The following is a 23,951-nucleotide window of genomic DNA, read 5'->3' as shown; positions in this document are numbered from 1 at the left end:
CTCTGCATCTCAGTGCAAGGAATGTGAAGTGAACCAAAGCTTTCTTGTAGCCCTGGAGGTCATTATCCAGAAATGCAGCATTTGAATGGGAAGGAACCAGCTGGGGGCTGGGAAGGGTTAAGCAGCATCTCTTCATCTGTGGTCCTGGTAAAACACAAGATGTGATATGGGGTTTTAGCATGTACTGCTGCTGGCCAAATATAGGTTAAAAGGGATTCAAGCTCTTCCTGTCTCCTTTTGTCAGAGAAATTACATGTTTTACAGTGAAAATGTAATGGTTTGAAGTTGCATACACATATGCAACTGTGAATTAAAATTCACAGAATGGCATTACTCATTGAAAGCAGGTAAAATAATAATGTAGGGAAAACTGCAGTTACTTCCACTTGTCAGAAGTCACCTTGCTGGCTCTGTTAGAGTGTCCTGTCAGGTGCTGAGTATTCCTCCTTTGTCCAAATTTAGCCACATGTTTCATTTTGGAGGATGTGAAGTGTGGAGCTGAAGTCCTGTAGTGCAGCTGGGCACTGACTCAAGGTTTCGATGAATGTTTATGTGGAGACTGTGTGTTGCTGGAGACTTTAGTTGATTCCCATCTGCTGCAGATAAGGGGGCTTCCTAGGGATGCTTCTTGTGGCAGGTTACCATAGCATCAGGCTTCCTCAGATGCCAATGTAGCATTATGTTGTTTCACTTGTCTTAGCAGGACCAAAGAAGTGATGTGCATATTATGTTGCATTTCTCAATGTAGTCAACTGTGGTCTTGTATGAAACAGCACCCACAAATCATGGGTATCATGCCATTACCTAAGGGTAGAAAGAGAGAGAAGAGGTTCTGCCATTACTCGTGAATGAAGATGAGCCTAGAAATGACAGTGACATTGATTGAAAGTGAACTTCAGTGAGCTGTTTGCCAGAAAATGTAAGGTCAGGTAAAGAAGCTACATTAGATTCTTAAAAGATGCAGTTCAGGCATCTTTTCACACAGATATTTTGTGTCAGGCTCATAGGAGCTAAAGGAGAAATCTCTGCTGTGCAGGAGCTAAGTAAAAAAGTAAAAAGAGAGTTCCTACCTGGCAGTAGAAGATTCTGTGACCATAAGATCACTGGAAAACAGAAATAAGGATTGAAAATAGCCCTATTTTGGGACTTTTAGAAAGGTAATGTTCATATTCTTCACAAATTGCTGACATTCCCCTTTTGTGATACAGTTGAACTGCCCAATAAAAGCAATGGTTTCACATGGTATAAATGTTCATCACTACTCCTTGTATGTTTCATATTAGGGGATCAAAATAATATCATCCTGACTACCATTTTTTTTCTTTTCTTGAATTTTGTTCTGATTTCAATACAGTCTGTCTTAATACCCACCAAAACCAATTAATTCTAGCATATGATAGTTTGGATGTCCTTTTTTTGAGCATCCTAATACATGAATCTGTGTAGCCAATGGGTCATAATTTGAAGACAGGATTTTCTAAAATGGCATGGAAGACTAGGATAAAATTCCCAAAACTGCAAAACTACTTTCAAGTTTTACTTTCCAAGTGTTTGTTCTGGATTACTGGAAAAAAAAAAAAGGGTTTCATAACCAAATTAAAAAAAAAAAAAAAAGGAAAGATTAAAAGTGGAGAAGACTATGCTTCCTGGATGTGGAGAACCATTCACTCATTGTTTACAATGAGAGACAGCAAGCCAGGGGCCAAGGGCATCTACAGCACAGACCAGGCCAGGGCACTGACCCACAGGATCTGGGCAGGGCTGGGGTGGTGACGGTGGTGTGATCCATTGACAGTCCCAGATGAGACAAGGTGATGAGCAAGGGCTGGGGTGCAACCAGGAGGAGACACAGGACTGGAGGCAAGGAGGAATGATTCCAGATTCAACCAGGGTTGATCCAGGAAGCCCAGGCAGCCAGTGGGGACAGTTGGAGGCCAAGCTGGTGGTAGGGCTAACTGTAACACAGGTCCAAGGTCCTTGCAGGAGACCTGGCTGGGCACAACCTATGTATGACAAAGCCCAAACCAGGACACTCCTGGGCCCACGGACAGAGGCAGCTTGGCTGGGGACTCAAGTGAGACTGGTCAGGGCAACCAAGCTTTCCTGGAGCCCCCAGGGACCTGTCAATATCTTCATTTTCCCTACCACCTCTGGTAGTGTCCTTGTTTAACAAGGGGCTTTGCATAACACCCTCAAAAAAATGGGCCAGCATTCAGGTACGACTGAACTTTAGAAGACAGTGCTTTATCTGAACTTTTCTGTAGTAAACATTATTTCTGCAATTAGCAAGGCTAAGTAACAAGGGTATATGAACAGCAGGTTAAGCCTTTGCGTCCTTAGAGTCTCTAAGAAAGACTTGTCACAGTTTGGTGCTATGGTCTCTCTAGCCTATTAAATAAAGCCTTCCTAGTGTGGGTTCTGAAACTTAAAAAAAATCTGAGATAATTCACTGAAAGGATAATAGATACAATGTTAATTGCAGCATGGCTATATTTGCTACAATAACACCAAGAAGAATTATCATTCAAATGAGAAATACGAGGCATGTACAACTGCAGAGTCATGACATACTGTGCACATCATGGTCCAAGCACCTCAATAATATTTGACATTTGTCTGCCCATATCTTTATCTCTTTCCCTCTGCTTGTGCTCCTGTTTTATCGTATATCAGGTCTTCCTTTCAGTGTCCAGAATGAATCATTAGAGCAGAAAAATACTGATGTAGTTTTGCTTTCTGTAGCAAAATACTCCATATCTAGGAATAAACTGTATGACATTGAATGCAACATCTGAGGAAGTATTGTATTTCAAAATGTTATATATAAGTGTATGTGTGGGAGGTGGCTTTGAAATTTAGACTACTCCAGCAGAACAAAAAGGTCTGAGTAATGCTATTTGCATTCATGCTATTTCATTTTATTTTTTGCCTTTCTTTGTTATCACTGCCTTTGCATTGCAGGGAAATTAGTACTAAGGGACTGACTTCCATCTTGGTGTGCAAAATTTATTAGGTTCTACCCCTGGAACCATTTAAATTAGTTCTGCTGGGGGGCTGAAATACAATGCTATTAAAGCAGGAGAAAATTCTCAAGGCCTTTTGTCCTAAGTTAATAACAAGACCTGTCAAACTAAAGCATATCCAACCCTTTTAGTCTAGACAAATACTCCAGCTTTCAGTTTCAGCAAACATTTGCCATTTGAACAATATTATTTTGGCTGGTAGGATTTTTTAAAACAAAAATTAGAGAGAAGCAAGGTTCCTTTCAAATGGCAAAATCAATGGAATAAATGACATTAGCATGTGCAACTGCAGTCTGGTGCATACAACTCTATGAAACATTTTTTCAATAAAAAGCCATCGGCCTGGAACAGCTCAGCTTTCTAAGCTGATAACATTTTTGTGAGAAAATAACTTTAATAATCCTCCTGAACATCATATGCATGCACAAATTATTAGATTAGGCTGTCCTAGTTATTTGGTCATTAGAAAGCTTCTGCAGGAGTCACACCCAAGCCACAGGAAAACACTGATTAAAAAACCCCAAAGCCTAAACATAGCATAATTACCACAGGGAAATCGGTGATTAAACAATAATATTTAAAATAAATGGCAGTGTTGAAAGGCTTTTCCAAACTGTGTTTTAATCATGTTTGTCTCTGTTAAGCCTTGAAGATAAATAGACAAACCAGTATAAAACATGGGAACTTCTCTTCCAATTAGAAGACTGTTCGCAGCAAGAAAGAGGACAGAATGAGTCAGGGAACCCTATGACTTTGTAGTTTCTGAATTGAAACCCAAGTTAATTGCACTGGACTCTTCTCCCCTATATTTCTAGTTTCCCCTTCCTCCCCCCTTCGAATGCCAAACCTGGCTTTTCAGATTGATTTGGCTAGCAGGTACTCTTTATCTTAGTTCCCTCTTCAGTGGACAGAAATTGATACTTCCAGAGAGCCAATTCATCCCTACAGCCAATCAGCACCTAAAGTAGATTGGATGAAGTCTACCCTGGAGCTGCCTATCTGTTCAGACGGTGAGCTGAATCCTCCCCCTATCATTCACATAGCTGAGGACTGTTCTCTGACAGCAGCACTACCGTTATTTTGAATTGGACAGAGAACAAATAACTTACCAACCAGATAAGGTGCTTCTTCATTCGAGCCAGTGACTGACAATATACCAGAGGCATCTAAGGCATAGCTCCTTTTCTTCTCTTCCTTGCTACAAAATTCATGAATCTTGTTTTCCTTTCTGTGCAGCACAACAGCTCCCATTTGAGCTTTAAAGCCCCTTCTCTTCCCAGCCCTGCTCATGGCTTGATATAGATATTGTGGGAGGTAGAAGAGATGCACTGATACCCTCTCAGGCTTGGGAAGGCATTTAAGGGGTATCTCCCTCTTCCTTAGCAAGTGCCAGCACCACAAAGCTTCCAATGGAAAGGTTGGCATGTGCAGTGGATTGACCCTGGCTGGATGCCCACCAAAGCCACTCTATTACTCCCCCCCTCAACTGGGCAGGGGAGAGAAAACATAGCGAAAGGCTCATGGGTCGAGATAAGGACAGGGAGAGATCACTCACCAATCACCATCTTGAGCAAAACACTTGACTGGGGGAAATTACTTTAATTTATTACCCATCAAATCAGAGTAAGGTAATGAGAAATAAAACCAAATCTTAAAAAACCTTCCCCCCACCCCTCCCTTCTTCCTGGGCACAATTTCACTCCTGAATTCTCTACCTACCCACCCCGGCGGTGCAGGGGGGACGGGGAATGGGGTTTACGGTCTGTTCATCACACATTGCCTCTGCTGCTCCTTCCTCCTCAGGGGCAGTACTCCTCACTCTTCCCCTGCTCTGGTGTGGGGTCCCTCCCACGGGAGATAGTCCTTCACAAACTTCTCCAATGTGAGTCCTTCTCATGGGCTGCAGGTCTTCACGAAATGCTCCAGCATGGGTCCCTTCCATGGCCTGCAGTCCTTCAGGCACAGACTGCTCCAGCGTGGGTCCCCCATGGGGCCACAAGTCCTGCCAGAAAACCTGCTACAGCATGGCTCCTCTCTCCACAGGGCCACAGGTCCTGCCAGGAGCCTGCTCCAGCGCAGGCTTCCCACGGGGTCCCAGCTTCCTTCAGGCACCCACCTGCTCTGGCATGGGGTCCTCCCCAGGCTGCAGGTGGATATCTGCTCCACCGTGGACCTCCATGGACTGCAGGGGGACAGCCTGCCTCACCGTGGTCTTCACCACGGGCTGCAGGGGAATATCCGCTCCGGCACCTGGAGCATCTGCTCCCCCTCCTTCTGCACTGACCTTGGTGTTTGCAGGGCTGTTTCTCTTACATGTTCTCACTCCTCTCTCTGGCTGCATTTTCTGTTGCACAGTAACTTTTTTCCCTTTTTAAATACGCCATCCCCAAGTCTCTACCACTGTCACTGATGGGCTCGTCCTTGGCCAGTGGTGCATCCGTCCTGGAGCTGGTCGGCATTGGCTCTGTCGGACATAGGAGAAGCTTCTAGCAGATCCTCACAGAAGCTGCCCCTGTAGTCCCCAGCTACGACAACCTTACCATGCAAATCCAATACAGCATAATTTTTTTTTAATATTCCTGCATCTACCAAGGCATTTTTTCAAAGCACCTGAGGCTGTCAGTGTGTTCTTGGTGGACTCTGAATAAACACCTGTGCACAGTCTCTATATGTTCTCATTGTAGCTCCTGAATCATATTTGGATCCAGGCTGGAGCTAGATACCTCCCTGCACACAGAAGGAGTTATTCTGGGCATGAGCAGAACTCATCTGCCCCCAAAATGTTGAAGTTAAACAATGAAGGACCCACTGAACTTATCTCCAGAATTAAACAGCAGCTGAACAAGGGCAAAGTGTTTGGGCTGAAGCACCCAGACCTTTTATGTGTCTATGATCAAAGGAATATTGGACAGAGAGGAAAAATTAATTAAACACTCCCCTCCAGCTAGTCATTATTCCTTTGTACAACCATTGGGTGGAAAAGAGAAGAGTAAATACTTAGGAGAACTGGGTTGTTAAGAAAGACCAAGATGGGAACATTGCTTGAGTTGAGTCGAAAGAAAGAACATAGTATGATATGGCAAATGACTTCACAGGCCAATGGACCTGATGCAGTCATGAGAACTCACCTGCCCTGCAAAAGGGGGACATTTTCCTCAGGAATGAGATCGTGAGGTTTTATTGTAGCTATGGAAAATCAGTGCCAATGCACCTGCTGCGTTGCAACACCAGTGCCAACAGGAACACTGACTTGCAGCCTTCCCGAAGATTGAGGAGTACTCCAAAAATAACAGCCCTCAGATAAGAATGCAAAGAGCTCCCCAAAAGCTCGACAGATCCTCTGTGGAGACCATCCTGTGCAGGAAAGGCTGCTCTCGAACATGCTGGGTGGCTCTGAAGATATTCACTAAGGATAGGAAGCCTTTGGCTGAGGATGCTGTGTGCACCCCTTCCTCTGGCAAAAGGATATTAATGTCAACTGGATGACAATGATGGATTTTAGTGGGATGTGCATGAAAGGGATATGGTGAGCAAGGTTGTTGGAGAACCAGGTCCTGCTTGTGGCTTTTTCTGTGCTCTTCTGCAGTTTGTTGGCGGCTAGGGGTGTTAAACAGATGTGGGTTTGTTAGAAACAGGAGACTATGAAGGCTCTTTTCCTTTGCTCCCCTCCCACATTAGCACCACTTAATGTAATGTTTGTGCCTATGACATGTCCTGTGGGAGTAGGGCTGAATGGCTCTGCCCCCCTTCCTCCTTGCTGCCCCCACATTTCAGACTGGGGCTGGGGCTGCTCTGGCACATGAAGCATATTAAAGAAGCAGCCTTTAAATTTTAATTTCCATACTTTAAAGTGATTTTGTGTAGGAGTTTTCTGCACTTAAGCTTCCTGATGTGCAATCAATCAAAGTCATGGCTGCTGGAATAACATTAGGTTCAAGGTACCCTTTAGGCAGAGTAAGTGTTACAAACTTGACAAATACGTTTACAAAATAAACATTGTATTGACAACTTAAGCAAAACCTCTCTTGCAGCTGCATACACTGGAAAAAAACCCCAACCACTTAACTATGAGTATAACCTACACTGGAAAAAAACCCCAAATCTTTTTAAATTTCTCTTCACTGCTTCTTATTATGTCCAAAAGCAAGTTAACAGCAACAGTCAAGAAGGAGTGGGTACTATTATTGCACATTTTTTCCCTCTCTCCCATTTTCCTGCTGATGTGTGTGGCAGTGATACAAACACACTTTTTTTGCAAAATCCCATTTGCAGTGTGGTGGTGATGCAGAATCTCCCCAGGAAAGTTCTCGTAGATTTAGGCAGTTCTGTGGAACAGCCAGCAATGTGGATCCCTCTCACAGCCAGGTGGGAAGGATGATCTAGACTCTAAAACACGGATGTGGTAGCCAAAAGATTAGGATTTTGTTCAAAGCTCTGCCACTGGCCCCTCCTGTAGCCCTGGGCGATGTACTTGCCATATGCACACCTTAATTTCCCTATTTATAAAATGGAGCTAGTAATATTTCCCTGCATTGCACATACTCTTTGAGAAGCAGGTGGCTCAGATTCTTTAAGACTCCTCCTTAAGATCTTTCAGGGGAAAGAGACAGAGAAATATTGCGACCTTTTTTGTAGTCTTTGAGTCTCATTAGATGCAATCTACTCTCTGCTAACATGTACTGTTCCATGCAGAATAGTTCTCTGATTTTTTTATTTGTTTGTTTTCTTTTTCATCTCCAACGTAATGACAAGTGAGTAAGTGTCAGTTCATGTGAGAAACATTTAACAGGGTTCACCAGCCAGGCAAGTACTTCCCCACAGCTCTAATTAATAATGATAGAGCAAGTGTTACTGAAATTTCTGACATCTATTAATAACTTATCAGACATAAAGATAGCTCTTAAATATAATATGAAGTGTGTCTCTTTGTATTTCTATCCATGTGTCACTCTCTTCAGCAACTTGCTAGTGGGGTCAGAGTTATTAAGAGGTAGGGACTTTTCAAAAGATACATTTATTAATGCTGAACGTGAATACTGGGTAACAGGGCAGCACAATCTGGGCTTCTACACAGGACTAGCAGACTCTTTGTTTGATCTAATAGGATTCAAAACTGTGTATTATGTGCTAATTCTGCTGAATCATAATGGAAATGGAGCTTGTAATAACCACGTGGATATAAAAGATGTAGGTGTGCATTCCTACATTTAAGCTAGTAGCAGGAACAGACTGTGTTGCAAGAATACGTAGTGCTAGAAAGAAAGCTGGCGGCGAGCTATTGCTACGCTAGACTTACCAGTAAGGCAAATGTCTACAAAATTATTTGAGCAAGATACATGTTAATTCCCAATTACGCAAATAGAATTACTGGCTTAGGCAGTTCATTCAGTTCATTAAAATCTCCTGAAAGAGTTAAAATTTCACCCTGATCTTCATGCTTTAAAATTCTGACGAAAGTGTTTTCTGAGCTTTCTTAATACGTTCAGATTTAGAAAAAAAAAAAAAGAGAGAGAGAAAGGGAGTTTATATGACTCACTTCAAAGCTTTGTTCTCTAGCTACTTCTGGAACTGACAGGGGAAAAGTTATATAGGTTGTTATTTATATATAGGCTGTTGTCTTCTCTTGCGTAGGCTGGCTCAGTTTTGCAGCTTCTTTTAAGTTACATGACTCATCCGAGCAGGTCAGAATTGCCCAAAAGTCAGGAAAGCTGTTCCTTTCTCTCCCGCCTTTGACGTGTGCTGTGCCTAACCTGGAGAACTTGGGCTCATGCAGCGCTTGTGCCAAGGAGTCCTGCCATCAGACGGAAAGCAGAAAAAGGGCTCTGGGGCGTCCAGGTCTGTGACTTCACAGGAGGAACGATCCCCGGGCATTACATGGCTGCTCCTTATCAGGGGCATTGCCGGGCAGCCATAAATTATGCTCGTGGTGAACAAGTCGGGTTTCGCTTCTTGCTCTGAAGCCCTGGGATTACAGAGAGGAGTATCAGAGGGAACACCCACTGACTCTGTGGCTGACACATGAAAGGCTGGGCAGTCGGCTGAAAGGCACAGAGTCTCTTTGTTTTGTGAAATGGTGCCTGTGTCAAGACCCTGTATCAGAGCTTTGAGGTGGATGTGCCTGTATCTTCTTCTCACAATGAGATGCCGCAAGAGAGTAAAGTTTTTTTGAACTTAAAAATTACCCACATTTCATCAGAACACAAATAGAACAAGAAAAGTTGATTTTTTTTTTAAATAAAGAAAACTCAAAGCAACTAGGAAAGACTAAGCAGAAATGCAAAGGTTCATACACAGATCTCCTCATACCTACTGTGTCCTCAATTCCAGCCATCCCAATGAATTTGAGTGGCAGAAAACTCGGTTTGATCCTCTCTGGGTCTTAGGAAATTATTCTGTCCATCATCTCTGAGGCGTGTCTGGCTTCTCCTCAGTACAGTTTCTCCAGATCCCATATCATGAAGTCTTTTGACCCTTCTCCATTTGAGCAGGATTAGCAGTTCCCCAAGGATGCAGCAGTCTCCCCTCCTTGTAGGTTGTTCAACCTCACCTATTCACTGTTTTACAGACACAGCATGTGACACAAACTAGGAATACACACAAAAAAAGAAGCAGAGGGACTTATATCATCAATTATAATGCCATGCTTTCAGGAAGGTTATAACACAATACATTGTATGAGAGCCTATAAAATTGCAAATAGAAATAGGAGAACCAGAAGTGATGTATTCCCTACTTCCTGCACAGATGAGCAATCTTCACTGTGAATATTCACTGAGCAGTGGCGATATGCTCAGTAGATATGGAATTGTTAGCTCCCTCCAGGATTTCTCCAGCCTTTTTTAAGGTGAACATTCATCTGTCAGTATCATGAAGTCATCCTGCAAGCAGCCAGCAAGCTTTTGCTTGCTACGGGGCAACAGACTTCAACAAGTCTTGAGCACATGGCATCAGACTGACAGGAAAACCGTTCCCCTCACTTGCACAGCAGTGCTTTGAACCTCCAGGGCCAACAGCAGCCCTTCTGAGAGGTGCCTGCATGATCCTGCGTATAGCTCTCCATCTGTACTCTAGACTGCCTCCGTCACTGGTGCTGGAAGTGTTGTGGGCACCGCTAGTGCTCGGTGGTGTGCGGCTCTGATTTCTTGTTCCTTGGAGAGTCTCTGGGTGCTTAAACTACAGCTGCAGACAGTGCAGAACAAATGCACCCACTCTGGCATTAGAAAGCAGAAGAGGAAGAAAGAACAGTTTATAGGAGTAAACAGTGGACTTGAGGCTAAGCAATCAAATAATTTTCAGAAACGGATTCTCCTGTTGCGAAAGTCCAGTACTTAGGCTCAAAGTTAAGCTGAGAAGGGAATATAGATGTGCCCCAAACACGAGCCTGCATGGCTGGAAGGCTTCTGCACAAACATCCTTCAGTAAGAAGCGGTGATGTTCTTTGCTATTGCTTTTTTTATATATTTGCGCTAGATTCCTAACTGTTGCGGCTGAAAATGACTTCCCTCAGCCTTGCTGTGTGATGGCACTGTTTTGAACAAAGCTCTTAGTATGAGAGTCCTGGAGACAATTTAATGTTACAGTATGATTCAGAAAGTGCTTGGATTTACAGCTCAGGTGAAAATGAAATTCTGTGAAAAACACGATTGCTGCAAACAAAACCTTAGTACAAGCCTCTGCTTAGAAGCAAAGTCTCAGAATTTGGGAGGTCCAATTTTTACTATAAATCAACAGATTATTTTGTCTCTTGAATTGCCAAGGAGAGAATTGCATTCTGAGTTACAGTGTTAGCAGCAGACCATCAGTAAGCTATTACAAATAATCAGAACCTGCAGCAGAAAATGAGCTTGAAAGGTGACACTGTCTCTTCTGTGCTTGAGTAACCTTGTGAGCCCTTGCAGGTGTTCCTGGTGGTTCCATACGAACACAAAAGGGAGCCTACAATGATATGTTCCTGTGCTGGTTTTTCCTGGTTTTTTGTTCCGTGGCTGGTCTTCCACAAGTGGATCGAAAATATAATTCAGTTAACAAACGTTAATTGGTCAGACATCTCTGGCTGGAAGGGACAGGTAGATCTTGATTAGGAAGTACTACCTGAGTTTAGAAAAGAGAACACAAGATCATTAAATTTCAAAGAATGTGAACAGGAAAAACAGGGAAGGAGGTACTTGCTGGTAGCTTTAAATCTGCTGTGTGTGTCTGCTTCTGTCACAAAACCTGGCACAGTATGAGCCCTCAGTCCCAGCCTTCTTTCTTCCAAAGAGGTGGTGCAGATTGACAGTCTGGAGCTGGTTAGTGGGACCTACAGAGTGGGTCAGGCAGGTCCTTGGTTGGAGGAGTCCATAGGAAAGGATGAAGCGCTCGGCTTTCTGCACCACCCCAAACAAGGTGACCTTCCGCAAAACAGCGGTCTGGGCACGCAACTTGTGTTTCACCAAACACAGAGTTGATCCCAGGTCCTGTGCCTAAGGGCTTGAGCTAATCTGGGTGTGTGATAGGTACATTTACATTAATGTGGCAGCTCTGATCCCTTTAGAATATCAAAACTGATGCAGTTAAATTAAAAAAATAATTAAAAAAATCTTTGTATGAATCTCGCTAAATGCTGCAGTTTGTTCCCCTTTATTTGAATTCCATTTTCTTTCTTTTAACTTCCCTTCTTTATCCCATTTTCTTTCTTTCTGCTTATTAATATTCAGACCATCAATTTCTTTCTATGTACATTTTCACCTTTGCCATGTTCTATTATTCCCATTGTACATCCTCTTTCAATTCTGCATTTCCTTAAGTGCTTTACTGTACATGAAATATGACTCACTCACACTTACAATTGGAATTGGACCATGTTATCCCTCCTGAGCCTATGTTTTCTTTGATGTCAGCTTCAAGATCTTTTTTTAGGGACATTTTTATTTTTCATTTTAAAATCCCTTTTCTTTCCCCAAAGATAGACAATAATTTGATGGATTACATACACAGATCTATTTGTTGCAGCATTATTGTTAGACACATATTGCTTAAATTATCCACAGATAAAGCATTTTTTCCCCTTCCAGTTTAATCAGATGAAAGTAGCAATTCAGAATACAGAGCCAGAAGAATCATTAAGAATGATAAGTGGCTCAGGAATAGTAAGTAACTGATCAAGTAACAGTCAAGAAAGAAGCATATGGAGATACTGAGTAATGTAATGAACCATCCCATTCTCAATTGTTTGAGTCTGATGTTGTATTTAGTATTGGTAAGGCAATTTTCTCTGACCGAAGGATTAATTTAATTTACCCATCTTTAATCTAGATCGATTGGCAGTCATAAAAATAAACAAATGCCTTTTCCCACCAAATTACATTGCTGGAAGTCCTAAGAAATCCAGAATTTAGGAGTATAATCTTAGGGAAGAATTAGAAAATGAACTCTCTATTCACAAACAGCAGAGACCAAGAGTAAAAGATAAAAAGGCATATTGCCCTAGGCATCCTTTTTCTAATTTTAGGCTTTTTTGTTTGGTTCAGTGAATTGGATCACTTTTAATGGTTCACTTAGTTGTGACTACAATAGAAAATACAGCACAGAGCGGATGTTGTAGAATGTTCTGCAGTCACCTGAGCTTTAACACAATTTTCATGCTATCCAATGGAAAAATAATACCTGAAAATGTACTTATAGGTGCAAATGTTCTTGGTATTGATCATGGCAGCTACACTGCCATCTGCCAGTTCTGTGAGTCTTACCTGCTTTACATGAAAGGAAGAGATTTGTTCCTATTGCTACAAAAATAAAATCCTGACTTCTTATTTGATAACAGTCATGCATTCAGTCAGTTAACTCTTCAAAGGTCAAAGAATAATGCAATTTGGTGCAATTCTTCCTAACTGAGTGGCAGATGTAATAACTGCATCTGGGCTGGCTGTGGCTGAGCTGAATGAAGATTACTTTTCACCTGAGGTGGCTGAGGCACTTTTGGATCTACAGAGGAAATGGGAAGGGTTTTCTGAACCTGAGTTAATGCTTTGTTTGGAAAAAAACCCCAAACCCAAACAAACACCAAACAAAAAAACATTTCAGAAAACTGTAATCACAGCAGAAAAGCTGCCATTTTAGAAGTAGGCACTCTGGCTGTACTCAGATACATACCACATTGGCTTCTTTTTTCAAATGAATCTTAAATATAAATGCTTCTTTGGTAAGTATCAGCATTTTACTCTGCTTATATTATTTAATGACATTGTTTCAAAATCCTGCCTGTGGTCCTTGCTAGCAATCATGCAATCATGGATTTGTGGCTCCTCTTTAATCTTCCTCTGTTTTTTCCCCTTGGTAATTGTTTTTACCCAAGCTCTCATCCACTGAAGAATTTACCACTTAGAGCCCAAGTAGTCAAGTAGGCATTTAATGACATTAAAGAAATATTATCTGTTGATTTCACTAGGAAGGAAGAGCCAGAAACTTCTACTGTGAATGAGACCCGAGACTGACATTGTCATCCAGCTACACAGGCTGCCCTTATGTGTATTTGCCTGTGTCTTGATGCAGCCACATATAATTCTCAATTTGCACTGATCTCAGCTGGATATGAAGGTGTTTCTGTGTGATAAATGTCTTTCAATTACTTAACAATAAGAAGCTGCTTCTTTGTAGCAGGGACATCAATCCTTATTTGTCACCTTCATAAACTGATCACCATGGCTCCACCAATCTGTTGATTACTCCCTTTGGTCCATACACAAGAAATGTCACAAATATTGGTATTATTTATTTTATTTCTGCCAACATGAACTTGCTTTTCTGCCTGCCTTTATTTACAAGCCAAACCCGAAGGATTAATTGGTGGGGCACTGCGACACTGTAGTAAGCTGTGGGGGGTTTATGTGCACAGAGAGTCCTAGCTGTTGGTGGGGGCAGGAGGATTGTTTTTTCCCTTCGTAGAAAGCTTTATCAGAAATCTGGTTGGTTTTGAAGGAAAAAAGAAACAGTCAAATGGTTGTGAAGTCTCATTCAAGACCAATTTCTTGAATACAGAAGAACTAAAAACAGAAACTGGGACCGAGGAAAAGAGCAGGGAAGTGCAAAATATTAGTGGTGAGAAGCTGATGCTTGATGTTGCAGGTCTCATTCTGAGACAGCTCAAGCACAGACTGTGGGTCTTACTGGCTTGTCTGAGATCTGACAAAACGGTACCACCTCTGGCTGTGATACTGGGTTGGGCTGGGGTTAGCTGCCTCTTGGTCTGCAACACTATGGCAGAGCACAGTTTTGGTGGCCAGTTAAGCCAGACTCTTTTTTACCAAGAGGGCAGAGAGAGGCAACCGGGCTGGAGAGTGAGAAGAAGCTGGTGGCTGTGGTGGTGTCCCCTGACCTGTTCTTGCCCAGTGTCAGGATTAGGGCAATAAGAAAAGTCAGCAGTGCTCTGGTGGATGTCAAAGTCCTAATTAATGATGAAGAGAGGAATTTGCATTTTTGCCCCTCTGTCTCTTTCACAGTTTTGATTCTCTCCCAAATCTGTTTCTGCAAGGGCCTGAAAAGAGACAATGAGATAGAAAAAGCTAGTGCCTTTATTATTTCATCCATCTGTGCACCCAAACTTTGCACACCCTGATGCGGATCTGGTCGTTCCTAGTTCCACTCTGCCCTTTTTTACAGGGCATGAACTCAACACAGTTCTTGGGGAGGGTCACCAGAACCTCCTGTTTCCAAATAATTCAGCATTTCCCATCTGTACTGTCTTGTTAACCATTTCAGTACTGGCCTGAGCTAGACTTGAACTCCCAGCCTAGATATAAGAGACATTTCCCCTTTATTGTCATCTTAGTGAAAAGTGATATAACACACAGTTGACTACCTGTTTGCAAAAGTGGGCTTTTGACCCTGGTTACAATTTCAATTAGTGTTACTTCATTCCAAGTAGCAGAGGTCAGCCCGTCCCTGCATTATCAATGCAAAATAAAATCACCCAGTTTGCTCCCACGCTGAAAACCATCACCATTATCTGTCCAAAGTACAAGCCTTTGTTTTCTCAGCTGTAACATGCTTGGTTAGAATAACCGCCTTAAGCTATTGTTCAGTTGTGTTTTTTTCTTCATGTCTGAAAAACAGTCACAGTATTTTCAAGTCAAGGGCTTTTGAAGTGGAAATAGTACATTCCGTCTAAATTTCCTGTACAGAAAGAATGAATTGTCAGGAATGGGAAATACAAGGCAACTACACCATATGATTGCACAAAATGACACATGATGAATATGCCAATACTTCATATGCCCTTAGGAAGGAAAACCAAGCAGTCTTGGCTTCACCAATCTGGTAAATTATTCTGTATTTATGGCATTACATTTTTCAAAGGTGGAAATATGCTTTTTGAGAAGAAAGATCATAAAGTATGAATAGACACAGCCCATGCTAAAAAGAAATATTTTATTGCTTCTCTAGAATGGTTTTCCTTTACCTGGAACACAAGTTTACTTTTTTGGTAATGTGTCATATAGAATATAGTTACATAATTTAAAGAAATATCAGTCTCCTGTGTGCAGTTACTGCTCTGTACTGCCTTGATCACATCCTGCAGGATGTACTATGACACAGTCCTGCATCATCTGAATCAGGTGTTAGCCATGTGTTGCAGAGGTTCACGAAGTGTTGAATAATACCTGCAGTTTCCTGGGGGCCAGCCCCCCTCTGAAAGTGGGGAGCATCTTGCTCACTCTTTTCAGTGGGAGTAGGATTGAACTGGTACAGCAGTAGAATCACCACTCACAAACCAGTACTGTATCTGTGGCATCTTAGGCTGGTTACCACAACAAAAATAGCTATTGCTATTAGCATTACTTAGTTTTATTGCGCAGCTGTGATCACCTCTTCTGGCTCCTGCCCAGGACCCTCTCTCTGAGCATCTTTGCAAATACTTTAACTCTCTAATCATCTTCAAAGAGATCAAGAAAATTTTCCTTCATCTTTGAAGGAAAAACAAACCATAAATGGTTTCCATACTTTTCCTGGCCTGAATGCATTCAGCATTTAGTTCTGCATCAGCAATGGGTGGTAGGTTTAGCATCTCATGACTTGGCAGAACCAGCGATAGAAATAGAGCAAAAAATTTTGGATGAATAGTTTATTCACTGAAAGAGGCAACTTTGGGTGACTGGAATGACTTGTGAGTCCCTGCTGAGTTAGGTGGGTACTTTCAGATGGAATCTGAATAATGGAGGAAGGATGGGGGAGTTAGTTTGTTTCAGCATTTTTAAATTAAATATTTCTTGTTTTGTTTTGAAAATTGCCCACATTTCATTTAAAAATGGAAGATGAAGTAGATGTTTCTGAAAAAAAAACAAAAGAAAAAAGACTTGAACAAAATATTTTGGTCAATTAAAAAAATAGAGGTTTTTAATCAAAATAACTGGAAAAAGTACGTTTCACGTTTATCAAATATTGTCATTTTTTCATTCATCCAAAAACCAAACCAAATCAGTTATGTTATCATCTCAGAACAGGCATTTTGCTCTGAGGGTAGTAGCTTGGTTCCCAAGTGGGACACCTGGGACTTGATTTTAACGCCTTTTCACCTCAAAAGGAAAGGTCACCAGCCAGGTTGGTTGTCTTCCCAAGCTGGCCAGCAGTGCAGTAAGTGAGCTGATGAAGGACACCTACAACTTCCACGGGACTCATTCACCAATGAACCATCTCCTGTCAAAATCTGCCCCATTCTATGAGCGCTTATTTTCCAGTAACAGAATAGTAGCTCTGATAGCTCAGTCTTTTTCAGGGCAAAGTACATTATGGAAAGAATATGGACATTACAGTCTTGAAGAGGCAAATAAACATTTACCACAGTCTGGAAGATGAAAGCTTTCATTCTCATTCCCTCCCTTGCAGAAGCAGCCCCCTCTGAGAGCAGGTCCCAAAGCCAGCTGTGATGGACGGTTCCTTTACTTGCTCCCTCCTGAACACTCCATGAGGATTTCCTTACCAGGCAATCAATCCCATTAATTTTAAACTTGGTGGAATCTAAAACATTTTCTATTTTATGCCATATTGTCCACTATGCTAAAAAGTCTTATTGACCTGACCTGTCAAGGTATTTCACAGTAACTATGACCCTTTAAAATTGCAAGATATGAAGGATAATTAACTGGAAAGTGTTGCAACAACAGAATAGTATAAAATGACTGAGGTTTTAGGACTGGGAAAGTAATTTGCATTTTCTGATATGAATTTGTTTTAGAATGATGATATTTCATGGGAGTGAATCACTTGGGTGAAGAGAAAGACCCAGAGTAAGAGTGACACAAAAAGAAAATACTTTCTTTGTAATAGCAGCTGACTGTGTGTTCTTCATTCAGAAACTTCTCTTCCTGGAAGTTATGATGAAACCAGGACTAGTGCTTTCAGCTTCAGCTATATAAAGCTGATATGCAGGAGAGAGCTATCAATTTCTTTATGAATTCAAGATTTGAAAAAATAAAAAAAAATCAAGTAAGCTTGATGATAAGAGAAATTCATGTGTTTTGGTTTAAAAAAATAAAGTGAAACTTAATGCAACATCAATGCCTTATATTGGAAGGCAGTTTTACATAACTTTTGTTTCAGTTTTGATTTAAAATATTACTTTGTTCTATTTCTACATCTCCAATCTGAAAAATTCTCTGAAACTTTTTTCCCCAAAAGATTCTTTTAATGCATAGGAGAAATTAATTTCAAACTGGAACATTTCGCAGTAGCTGAAAATTTTCTTCTTTAAAAAAATCTTGCCTAGAATGTGGTATTGTATCTGCAAAAGCAGAGGTCTGGGGCTTCATATCACAAGTCAAAGATATTTTTTCATCAGATCCTATCAACCAAAATAAGTGAATATATGTTTTTTAACACAGGCTGAGTGCCTTGCACTGCTTCTTGAAATTATTTTCCCAATTCAAACTCCGGGAGAGAATGGATGTGTCTTTATTTCCATTTTACACCTGTTTGACAGAATTAGAGAGTTAAAGCAGTTGTCTGGAGTCTCATGAGGCTAGCGCTGTAGCAGAAATAGAGCTCACATTTGGGTTGATTCACAAATGTCCACAAATGACAGCTGCTGAGCTGCAGGACACACGACCACATTTTCCCCTGGCTTCTCTCCACAAGAGCAGGCTTCGTTCTGGTGGTGACACATGGCGATGTGCCGAAAAGTACCGAGGAGCTGTGAGAGAGTCACAGTGCTAAAATAAGAGCTGGAAAAGTGGTAGGTTTAATATTTGCAAGGCCTTCGTGAACAGTGTAATCCTCCTTGGACTTTCATTTCCAGGAACTTCACTGGGGACATCGATGCTACAGCAGTGCTGTATAGAGCATAAACTGGTCTTTTATTTACATAGTGGTTATGGCCAAATAACAAATGAGGAAAATTATGAAGGGCAAGGAGATGCTTTGTCACATTTACTATGCTTAGCCTTATCATGCTTGGCTCTTGGTGCAGACAGATCTCACTCTGCAAAAGTTCCCTCATTAGCTGGCCCTAAAACATTTACAGAGCATCTGAATAATTGATGTAATTTATGGCTTTATTGGTGGAAGCCATTAAATCCCCTCCCCCCAAACAACATTAGAGAGGAAGCTCTGCAACATGCAGTAAAAAATGGAGCAGCTATTTAAAGAAAGAAAAGGGCAAGAAAATCTTATTGTACTTTCTGAACATGATAAAGCTGAATGAGGCAGAGTTTCCAAATATCCACTTCTAAAAGTATTGCAAAGTAAATGGACCCAGTGTGCTTTTGGGGTTACAGGCTTTTCAGAGGACGTTTTGCAAGGTCTACCTTTGAAAAAAACAATCACCACTAATTTTTCATTTTATACTTGGTAGCTTGATGTCAACTCTGAGTTTGTAGTGTTACTGCAGACCTTGTGTTCTGTCCTGCAAGAAAATTATGGGAAAGGTGGCAAGTGCTCAGGTAACAGTCTCTATTACATAGGCTCGTGTGGGGTAACTTCTTTTATTCTGCTCTGTTCTGCTTAGGATTACATCAAGATACTAGCTAATAGAGATGATTCACAAGCTGTATCTAACCAAAGTTGTCAAATATCAAGCACACATATACCTGAAAGAGCCATCCAAAACTCCAGTCTTGGTCAAAAATGAGAGACTGGCATTTTTAAGGTATGGTTTGTTGGACTATAGTATAGGTATCTACCTTCCACTTAGATGCATTGTGCCCTAAAAATGCTTATTTCTTATCATTAATTTCAAAACCCACATGTACATAAAATGTTTTAAGTTAGGAGAGACGAAACCTTCTCCAAAAAATCAGGGTCTATACTGTCCTACATGTACACAGTAGTGACTACGGAGCATGGAGCATGGATGTGGTAGTTAAGGAAGCTGGAGATACAATATAGTTTGATGAGTCCTTACCAAAGCAGGTGATGTAAGCCTTTTAGTTGAGCAAACATGTGATCATCCTATATCATGATCTGGGAAAAAAAACATAGCTGGCAACACTGTTTTTGAGTTCGATGGAAGAACCTCCCAGAGCAATGGATGTGCCTACGATATCATGAAGTACTCCGTTTTGCAGACCCCAGCTCCTACAAGCATGTCATTCAGCAATATTTTTAACTGAAAATTAGATCTGAAAGGCTCCTTGTACAGTGCAAAGGAGAAATAAGAACCTAGGAATGAGATGCACACTAGAGCCTGCCAAGTGAAGAGTTTCCTGTGGAGGTAAGTGAGAAATGGCTGAGAAGCTCCTAGAAAAAGGCATTTCATTATGTGAGACACCACAGTAAAAAGCTACAGCATCTGGTAGGCAAGTGGTTATAGCACTCACCTGGAATGTGCAGATCACATTCACATCCTTTCTGTGCTCATCTCACCGAGGAAATTGTTCAAGCACCATGAAATACTCTGTGATAGGGCCTTCTCACTCCCTGCATGTGTTTGGGACACAGAGGCAGAGAATGACTTCATATTCCACTGCTTAGGATTTGCATCTAGGAAGGGGAGGCTGTTCCCAGCCCCCAAGCCAATGTACTTTTAAGTGTTTTCATACAAGGTGGAACAGCTTCAGCAGGGGTGGTTGAGAGAGGTCCACTTCAGATCAGTCTGCGATCTGGTAGATGTGACCATCTCCCAGTTGAAGGAAGACACAGCTTGAAGTCAGCTAAAGCAGACACAGACCCTAAAATCCACTGAAACTTTGCATTGTGCATGCTTTAGATACCGAAGTGCTGGTCCAAAACCTGGGCACTCACTTTAGGACTTCTTTGGAAATGTGTACCAGGTGAGGCCCTCCTAGGCTTGGTGTAATAGATCCACATAATTTTCCATGCATAGGGGTGACTAGAAAATTGCATGGGTTTTTAGGCTTTTAGCAGCATAATTTTGTACATACTGGGGATACATAGATAAAATTACATAAAGTGATTTGGAAACAAAGGGGTCAGCTTTCACTCATTGCAGGACTTCTCCATTTATTTATTTTTAATGTGTTGTTGGAAGCAATTGCTTTCTGTTTTCTCATTTAAAGCTGTGCCATGGTGTGGCAATGGCTAAACAATAAAACAAGCTACGCACCTGCCAAGTATATCGTGATCCTCTGATTCCAGCCCAGCAGGCTGGAGTTAAAATAATCCAGCTGGCTCAGCAATTGTGTGGATGCCATTTGTGGCAGCACTGTGTAAGTGGCAGGAAGGCTAACTCAGGGCTTCCTTTATTATTTTGCCCTCCCTGCTTTAAGCCCACTAGGACAGGATTTGCACAGCTGGAAATGCTGATTCTTGTGACTTCAGCTCCCTGCATTGTGCTGTCTCTGGCAGCACAGTCCAGCTGTTTATGCAAGTCTAATACATCTCCTAAGGGCATTTGTAAAGGAAAACAAGTTGCCCCTTCAAGGCAGGTAACAAACAATCTAAACTCAGCTGCATTTTACACAAATTACAGTGACTTGATTCCTACTGCGCCTCAGCCTGTGGCACAGAGTGTCTGGGACATAGTCAAGTTTTCACTGGGTTTCACAGCTGCTCAGTAAAGATGCAACTTGTAAAATATTTTTTATGTGTGGGAGAGAGAAATGCATACCTGCTGGTGTATAATTGAAAGGCACAGATTCATAGTGTCACCTTTGCCTGCTAAATCCTCCTCTTCCATCTCAGCTTATGCATGTTGTATTGTGGGCATTGGGGTGTGGAGCTGCACTATAGCCTCAGCTACTGAAATATATGTTCCCATGATGCAGGCTGAATGACAGTACTTGGCTCCTCTAGAATGTCCCGCTCAGTGTTCAGGATCTGCAGGATGGAGCTCTGTATCCTTTCTGCCGTGCTTTAAATGCCAGTTCCTCTGCTCATATTGCTTGCTGGAGCACGTAGTGCAGTATATTCTGTTTGACGTTAACAAAAAATGTTCTCTAGACTTTGAAAAGTGATGCTATTCAAGCACATGGTAAACAGGAGCAAAACCTACTGAAACGGGTGTGCTCCCTTCATCATGAAATGGTAGCCATTACGACAAGAGCAAGGTCATTTTGAATAGTATATGCAAAGGGTAGAGGTGGAATTTTCAAGGTGAAGATTGGGTCTCCTAAACATTAGAGTGTTAGATGAACAACACATCCTTTTCTGCACTCTTTTCAGACCACTGTATGTTTTGACTGCATTCAAATGTTTGGCCGGCAGGGTATTATTCAGATGTTAAACACCTTTGATTATAATTTTTCAGGATTTAGGTACGATCCATTTTGCTTATCTTGATTCAGTTGTATGGTGGTGCCACTTGAGGTGGCCTTGGGTATCCGAGACATCTCCAGAGGACTGGTTAGTATGATACTGGAGATTTGTGCTCTGCTGGATTGGCAAATGGAGGCTAGGTACCTAATGTGGCAGTATGTGATGCTTTTATTTAGACAACTGACTAAAGCCCCATGTGTCTATGCCTAGACAGTGGTTCTAAGCTCCACTTTACAGACATGAAGATGAAGCAGCACTATTTGGGCATTATTCATCTCATCCAAGAGAAGATACCTGAAACAGTTCAGATACATTGCATCCCAGAACTGCCTGTTCTTCTTCATTCCTTGACTTATTTATATCAAAGTATTTTAGGCAACTAGCTCACATGTATGTTGTAGACATTAAAAGTCAGATGAAATTAATGCTACCCTGGATGTAATACCTGATAAACAAAAGAGACAACCTGCTATTGCCTAATCATAAGATCTCTGCTTAGAAACTGCAAGACTACAAAGAAAGGCAGACACCAAATACAGCTATGGCGGACAACGTACCTTTGATATGCATAGTGTGTAGCTCATTAATTGGCTACTTTTCAGCCCAGTGTGGGTAGTTTGATAAAAATCTTGTGACATTGCAGTGCTGCAATATTTTTTTGTGGACCAGTCAATTCAAATCAGAATAGGCTTTTACCAGAACAGAGGCATCTGGTATTTGGGTATTGCTAGTAGACAATATCTCTAAAGATTTATTTTTCTTATAGAGTTGTTGGATAAAGGTCAAGCAAATAGGGTCAAATATTTAGTTAGTAAAGTCATATCAACCCACAGGATACAGTACCCTGAGTTTATTTTGAGGTTATAGATACCAAACATAGCTAATTAATCAATATGGTAATTGGTTCATAAAAGATGAAAAAGGTCATAACTATAAACTTTATAGAGTTGGTTTTGAATAAGTATTGTATCACACCCTGTATTTGTATTCTTTCTGAGAAGCTGTGATTGTGATTACAAGAGCACTTGTATTTTGTTAGACTAATCCTGATTCTTTTCCTAAAGGCAGTAGCTCATAATTTGTGTATTCTTTGTGAACACACATTTCCATTAATAGTTGGATTATTTATTTGTTATAAGCCAATAGACTAACAAACCAAAACACAAAACAAGAAAAACCCCACCTCACTGAACAACTGGAACTCATGCTGTGCAGAAATGTGTTTATTTTTTCACATCAATATCTTCAGCTTATGAAGAATTTTGAAATATAACATGCTGTGTCCTATTTCTTTGTAGGTCTCCTATGTAAAAGCTATCGACATCTGGATGGCCGTGTGCCTTCTCTTTGTCTTTGCTGCATTACTGGAATATGCAGCAGTCAACTTTGTTTCACGGCAGCACAAGGAGTTTCTGAGGCTTCGAAGAAGGCAAAGACGACAAAACAAGGTACAGCTGCTCTTTACTTGGGGTGACTGACTCTGCCCGTCAGGGCATGCTGATGTGCAGTTGATTTGTCACCTCAGTTCTTCTTGCTCTTGCCAGGAGAGTCTCATCCTAAAGTTTCCTTTTGAGTTATTTACTCCTTGATAAAGAGCTGATAACTGGCTGCTGGGTTTATTTGCAGTTTATGAAGTTACTGATAAATGTCAATAGGTTGGTCACCAATACCAAGAATTTTATTCTCTTCTTGCAATTGTTGAGGCAGCTGTACCTTTACAATTATTGGGCTACTACGTGGCACCCGCCAGTGAATAAGGAACCATTGGAAGCAATGACATAGATAGAGGACCGATATTATTTCCTTGACATCATCCAGATGTGCTGACATCAGCACATGCCTGAAACCTGTCTTTTCTAGGGCTACCCTAGCTAGTCATGCTAAAATGGGAGACTCCTTAGGGTAGCCCACTGCAGAGAATTTCCTCTCTAGATTCTACTATTCCACAGTTTGTTACTGATGCAAACTTCAAATTTTTAACAATGGGCCTATTTGTGAGTATCATTACCACATCATTTTATACCAGTGACTAAAATGTAGAAGAGAGGCTTGTTTTTAACCTAGATGTCAGTCTAGAAATATTTTTAGGAAGTCTGTCCATCTTTCCTGATTTTTTTCTTTCATAAATGGAAAGACAAGAATAGACATTAAATTGAATTTTAGTTCAGTTATGATCATTCCCACAACTGTAAAGGCTTCATCCTTCCTCTATCTGTCACTGGTTTTCAGTATCAGTAGAAACCT

The 23,951-nt window shown here is 41.3% G+C and overlaps 1 protein-coding gene across 6 annotated transcripts in view; it reads left to right on the top strand.

Moving 5' to 3' along the window:
• The window catches only part of GLRA2 (glycine receptor alpha 2), a 135,357-nt gene that overhangs the window by 80,427 nt on the left and 30,979 nt on the right, over nt 1-23,951 (top strand). For all 6 annotated transcript variants that reach the window (XM_069770355.1, XM_069770356.1, XM_069770354.1 and 3 more), the window contains exon 8: nt 23,006-23,155. In XM_069770355.1, coding sequence (XP_069626456.1) covers nt 23,006-23,155 — 150 coding nt within the window. The remainder of the gene's footprint in view (nt 1-23,005; nt 23,156-23,951) is intronic.

The sequence above is a fragment of the Haliaeetus albicilla genome, chromosome 25 (assembly GCF_947461875.1).
Source record: "Haliaeetus albicilla chromosome 25, bHalAlb1.1, whole genome shotgun sequence".
Classification (NCBI taxonomy): domain Eukaryota; kingdom Metazoa; phylum Chordata; class Aves; order Accipitriformes; family Accipitridae; genus Haliaeetus; species Haliaeetus albicilla.
Note: the sequence above shows the minus strand (reverse complement) of the source record. Positions and strands in the feature narration are given on the sequence as shown.